The following is a 6,543-nucleotide window of genomic DNA, read 5'->3' as shown; positions in this document are numbered from 1 at the left end:
GTTTATTTATTTTTATCATGGTGACATTAGTTAACGAAATACAGTAAGTTTTTTATTTTTGTAAAAGAAATTCTCTGCACTGAAATATATCAAACTTAGCTCTCAGAAACATAGAGATTGTACAGTAAATACAGTAAATTCTGTGCCAAGGCATGGGGGAACCTAGAACTCTCTTCCATTCATTTTGCAAAGCCAGGAGTACAATTTAACAGTAAGGCATATATATACTGCATTGTGTATTCACCGCCCATAGATTTCTTTCTGTCACCACATATCTGAACCTTTTTACTTCATCTACCTTCCCCACCTCCCTCCCTGCCTACCTTTTGGTAACTACTAGTCTATTGTCCATGTCCATGAGTCTCTGTTTGTCCTGCTTGTTTGTTGCTTTTAAGTTTATATCCCACGCATAAGTGGTATCATGTGGTTTTCAACTTTTTCTGTCTGGCTTATTTCGCTTAGCATGATTATCTCAAAGTCTATCTATTTTGTCTCAAACAGTAGTATTTCATCTCTTCTTATGGCTGAGTAATAAAATATTCCATTGTATATATGTATCACAGCTTCTTTATCTAATTATCTATTTTAGGACACTTCGGTTGCTTCCCTAGATTTTTTCTTTAGATTTGCCAAATTTTTGTATTTAGCAGACTATAAACTCTAAACTGTAGCCTGTGGACCTGATCCAGACTGCTGCCTGTTTTTGTACAGATGTGATCTAAGAATGGTTCTTATATTTTCAAGTGGCTGGAAAAAATGAAAATAATTCTTGTGACGTGATAAATTATAAGAAATTCAAATTTCAATGTCCATAATAAAGTTCTATTGGAACCCCGCCATTCTCATTTGTTTGTGTATTATCTATGGTTGCTTTCACACTACAGTAGCAATTGAGTAGTTGCAAAAGAGATTATATGGCCTGCAAAGCCCAACATATTTACTATCTGGCCCTTTACAGAAAAAATTTGCCATTCCTGGTCTATAGGACACAAGTTTTGATAGTTATATCTACAGAATTGCCTCATTTATTATGTTATCTTTGTTTCTAGATTCTTATTTTTAATAGAGTTTGATCAAAGTCAGAGTGGTATATTAAAGTTTTCCACAATAATGGAGTTTTTGCCAGTTTTTTCTTGTATACTAAATCATTTTTGTTTTGTAGACACAATCTCTATGTTTCTGAGAGCTAAGTTTGATATATTTCAGTGCAGAGAATTTCTTTTACAAAAATAAAAAGCCTTCTTTATTTTATTAGATATCTTACCTTGGGTTCTACTGTTTCATATTCAAGGGGGGCACCCTTCAGAGTTTGCCACTCCAAAATGTGATTTTGGGATACTGACGATTTTAAGCTGCTTTTTTATTTTATTTCATTTTATTTCTTTTAGGTGAGGCAACCTTTGGTTGACCTCACAGATTGCAAGGACCTTGTCAGCTTACAATCCCTTATTTTTTTTTATTTTTTATTTTGTATACCTACAGCACCTGGTCTTCCTAGGTGGTCTCCCATCTAAGTACTAACCAGGCCTGACCTTGCTTAGCTTCCGAGATCAGACAGGATTGGGCTTGTTCAGGGTGGCATGGCCGTAGACAAGCTGCTTATTTTTAAGAAACAAACTCAGGGAAAACCTTTAACCTTCCCCCTAACTGCCTAAAGGGAATTTAGAGAGCAGATCTGCTCCAGGAGAGAAGATATCATCACAAAAAACTATAATTTAATATTAACTAGTGTGTGATAGACAGAGAGGAACCTAGCAAGGTCCATTTGTTCAAAGTCCTCTCTGGGTCCCCTTGTTAAAGATGATCCAGCAAACATTTATTTACCAAACATTTGCTTTTCCATCTCCACATGAATTGCCTTCCTGTCCTCAAAGTTCCAAACCATAAACCCCTCCTCTCCTTAGCTCCAGAATGGCAAACAAGCTTCAATTGCCCAATGGGTCACATTGGGGGCTATATTCTTATGGCAGCCCCACATGTACATCCACAATAAATTTTAGACATTTTCTCTTATGTGAATTTGTCTTATGTGAATTTGATTATTAGCCCAGCCAGAAGAACTTAGAAAAGTGGGAGGAAAGTTATATTAATGACCTCGACAATATTAATACTAATACTCTGATTAGCTTGTAATTCCTGACATGTCTTGCCCAAACACTTTGTTATAGGTGTCAATTTGGTAAACAGAATATAGTTGGATTTCAAATTTTTTGGCCCAATCTGAAAGATTTGCTTAATAGAGTTTAGCCAATTTATATTTACTAGTATAGACTAATTTTTATCATCTTCCTATCTTTTGCTCTGTGAACTGTTTTTTTTTTTTTTTAATGTTTTTACCCCTCTAGAACAGGGAAGGGTATATAATCCATTTTAAATTTACTAGAATAATGTTACCACAGTGTGTTTTCAATTTTAAAAGTTCTAAGAAGAAGGTAGTAATCACCCATATTTCCATTTTCAGAATTAGTCACTGTTAATTAAGATTTTGATACTTTGCTTCTAGTGTGTGTGTGTCTATTTAAAACACCATATAAATAAGAATAAATTATGCATTAGATGCATAATTCACTTTATAGATGAAGCCAGTGCCTCCAATTCTCTTTCCATCATGTATCTATTTCTCTAGTCCACAAAAAATACAGGTATCCCTGGTTATGTATACTGTTACAATCCAAAAATTCACTCTTAACAACTTATGAAAAATTTTACCCAAAATTTGCTATGGAGATAAAAAAATTGAGTGTAAAGAAATGTCAGGCACATGGAGCAAAAACATTTCTTTGACTGTAAAGGGTAGGCCAATGAAGGAAGGTGGATAGAAAATATCTTCTTTTGTCCATATGGTTCTGCCATTCTGCACCAGGGATTCAGTCTGAGTTAGTGGTCATGCTATTGTTTACCTGGACAATAGTTTACATAGTTTTCAGACCTTGTGACATTTGTATCTTTTTTAATGTTCTAATAAATACCTTCCAAGCAAGACACAATAGAATCAAGAGTTAGTAATTTTCTGCCATTATAATCTGGAAGCTCATATACTATTTTTTACATTCAGAAAAACAAAACAAAACGAAAAAGATATTTTTAAAAATGCCAGTGAATGTACCCAAGGGAAAACATAATTCTGGAAAAACACTCAACAGATTTATTTCAGAAGACAGCAATGGCTCAAAGAAGCAAAAGAAGGCAGAGAAGAAAGTGGAGACTAGTTTGCAATGTGCTTTTGTAGCAGAATGGGATAAAGCCAGTACTATTACTGGATGTTCCATGTGCTTCAAGATGGGGAGGAGAATCTTGCCTAAAACACCTCTAGTGAAATACCTATATACTGCATAATTTGGCAGCTGAATTAAAATTAAAGATCAAAATCAATCTATCTATCTATCTATCTATCTATCTATCTATCTATCTATAAAAAGGTTGATAGGAAGACCAGGTGCTGCAGGTGTAAAATATTAAAAAAAAAAAAGGGGGGGGATTGTAAACTGACAAGGTCCTTGCAGTCTGTGAGGTCAACCAAGGGTTGCCTCGCCTAAAAAAAAAGAAAACTAAAAAAAAAGGTTGACAAAATTCTACATTACTTAATATGAGAAGATCAAGAGCTAAGCATGTATAGTTTAGTTAAGCCATATTTACTATTAATCTGTCTATAAACCCTAGGTTTGGTTAACACCTAATTGCTCCCCTCAATAGTTAATCAGACAATTGAGAAAAATACAATGGACTGATTAAATCAAAAGATATTATCTGCTAAAATGGAGATCATATGATAGAAATACTAGAAACACTATTTCTTTTCTAATAATAGATCTGTTGTTACTACATTCATATTAGAGATGTCACTCGTGATGCTGGGCACTTCCAATCTCCCCATCTACCTGAACAGTCTTATCTATAGGATCTGGTTCAGGAAAGTAGGGCTAGGCTACTTTGTGTCTAGAGGTGGCCCCTAGATTGCTGGCCACCTGGCCAGTGGACAGCCCAAACATAGGCTGGTAAACAGCTTATGGTGGTACTGTGTGCAAAGCTGTGCTCGGCCAGATTTAAAACAGAATGAGAAAAAATTCCTCAATTGGAAAAAGAAGAGACAGAGTACCTGAGTCACATGAGTGAGCTAAGATTCGGATTCCTTAACTACAGACCTTGTTCTTTCTGTAGTCTTTAACTATTTTTCAGTTTTCCTTCACAATACAAAACTAAGAGACTAACAGGTTTTTTACCTTGTATTTTTAGAAACAAATACACCATCTTCGCAACTCCATAAAGTATTTTTAGAAACAAACACATCATCTTCACAACTACTCACTTTACAGATGAGAAAACTGAGGCAGAGTGAGATCAAATAATTTGTTAAGGTCACATTGCTTCTCAGTGGCACAATAGTGATAATATAAGACAGCTGTGTTTTCCCATGAGACCATCCAATCTGTGTCCCTTACAGTTCTTTGTCTCCAAACATTAGCTACATCAAGAACAATATTATAAGGCAGAAAAAGTTTTCTTCTTACCTGTTTGCTGTATGGTAGTTATTGCCTGAGCATTACACTGTAGCTGTAACATGTGTCTCAGCATGGCCACGCCCCAAATATGCAACTCTTGACACAATGCAGGAGCCACTGCTGTTTTTGGCTGAGAGGATTTCGAACCTGTTGTGAGGATCTGTAAATTGGCTGCTTCCAGCTGCCTGCACAGTGCAGAAACACTTAGAGCACAGAGGAATTTGTGCTCTGGGCTATGGTTTTCAGTATGGGGCAAAAGGTTGAAGACAGCATTATAATTATTTTCATACTTCCCATTAATATCACATCCAGGAATTGGGGTTTCAACTGTTTTGTCATTTTTCTCACTCTCCCCTTCCAGGTCATAACTGAATGTTTGCACCAGATTCTTGCTTTCAGGTAAACAGATGTCCTTGTTACTAATATCACCACAAAGCCTCCTTATGACTTTGCCAACATCCTCAAATCTAGCTAAAAGAGTCGACCTCAGGGCAATGTGGCAAAAGACCCCCAGTGTGAGAAGCAGCCCACCTAGAGAGCACTCTATGCTATGGTAGAGGTCCCAGGCCTGCTGCATACACTCTTGGCTACAATATTTGGCATAGCTGCATCCATCACAGGGAACTGTGGCCAAAGTGTGCTTCAAACATCGGTGACAATAGAGGTCCCCATTGGTAACTCTGGTATTCCACTTGCCATCCAGGCCGTAACATAGTGGTGACATTTCTCCAGGGTTAAGGACACTCACAAAAGCATCTTCCCTCACAAGGAGCTCTCCTGGGAGAATATCTTTTGTGGCAATCAGATAGCGGCCTTTTAACGGGTCTATGCATAAGCTGACAGAAGATGTTGCACTGGAAATTTGTTCATTCTTTTCCCTTAGGTCCATATTCTCAAAGGCTTTGGTTGGAGCTGCTGGGGAGGTTTCTGTGAGAGTCTCCTTTTCTCGTACCTTCATTTTTAGGTGACAGAGTGTTCTCTGTATAATTTTAAACTGGGAAGCTGCTAGGTTACTTTCAAGATCACTGATGGTCTGGCCTGCTTCCTGCAGTCTCCCCAGAGTCACCAGACACTCTGCCTTACGTAACATCATCTTGGGTTGCAGTCTTTCTGGATATCCATGCGTCTGTGCTCTGATGATGTCTTGAAGACATGTCTGAAAACAGAAAGGAAATTCCAAAATGATCCTTGGTCCCTACTCTTCAGTATCTACTAAGGTCTTAAAAAAAATCTACAGGAAAGTTAAGGATTATTAAAAATGGAGCAACTACAATCATGTGCTTATTTCTTTAAATCTTATTCTACCATGTGCTCTTTTGAGTGATTAGAAATCCATGCTAAAGAGATTATGTTTAACTAGCTTATCAAATATGTTTTTAAGGAGAAAAGTCTTATAGAGAGAAGAACTGTAATATGGTGAATAAGAGGGCAGTCTTTGAAGCCAAATAGACTTGCATTCCAATACTGACTTTGCCTCTTACTAGCTATATGACCTTGTGCGAGTAACTTAATTTCTCAGTGTCTTAGTTTTCTCACCAGAAAGCAGAGATAATAATACTTCGCAGCATTGAAATAAGGATGAAAATAAGGTAATATATCTAAATAGATGTAAATGTGCCTGGAACATTATATGTGCTCAATATATAGCAACATTATTATAAGAAGGGAAACAGAAATAACCAATGCAGGGAAGTTATAAAGGGTTAAATGTTTACAAGTTCTTCTAATCACCGTCTTCAGTAGTCCAGGACTTTCTTGCTTAGAGTTAGATTCTTGCTCTTCTTTTTTAGTCCAAAGGGCAATTTAAGTGTGAATTTGTGACTATTCAAATAGTTCTTAATTCTAGGGCATAATTTAAATTTCTGTGGAATTCTGAAATAGATGTATCAAAATGGCATTTTAGAGCTTGTTCTTAGACCTCAATTAGGGAATAAGAAGAAAGCCACTCATCCAAAGCCTACTTCCTTGTAGGCACACACAGACATTTCAGAGCAGCTTTCACTTATCCACTCAAAATGCATATTGAGGGTGATCTATATTATTG

At 36.6% G+C, this 6,543-nt stretch overlaps 1 protein-coding gene and 1 pseudogene across 5 annotated transcripts in view; both read right to left on the bottom strand.

Moving 5' to 3' along the window:
- The window catches only part of SMYD4 (SET and MYND domain containing 4), a 44,013-nt gene that overhangs the window by 14,786 nt on the left and 22,684 nt on the right, over positions 1–6,543 (bottom strand). For 4 of the 5 annotated variants that reach the window (XM_023530503.1, XM_011359871.2, XM_023530504.1 and 1 more), the window contains one exon: positions 4,509–4,684. In XM_023530503.1, the coding sequence (XP_023386271.1) occupies positions 4,509–4,684 (176 nt within the window). Of the gene's footprint in view, positions 1–4,508; positions 5,656–6,543 lie in introns of all 5 variants that reach the window. The other variant, XM_011359872.1, reaches the window with a different exon arrangement.
- On the bottom strand, positions 1,474–1,592 carry LOC111739570 (annotated as a pseudogene).

This window comes from Pteropus vampyrus, unplaced genomic scaffold (assembly GCF_000151845.1).
Source record: "Pteropus vampyrus isolate Shadow unplaced genomic scaffold, Pvam_2.0 Scaffold50, whole genome shotgun sequence".
Lineage (NCBI taxonomy): Eukaryota > Metazoa > Chordata > Mammalia > Chiroptera > Pteropodidae > Pteropus > Pteropus vampyrus.
Note: the sequence above shows the minus strand (reverse complement) of the source record. Positions and strands in the feature narration are given on the sequence as shown.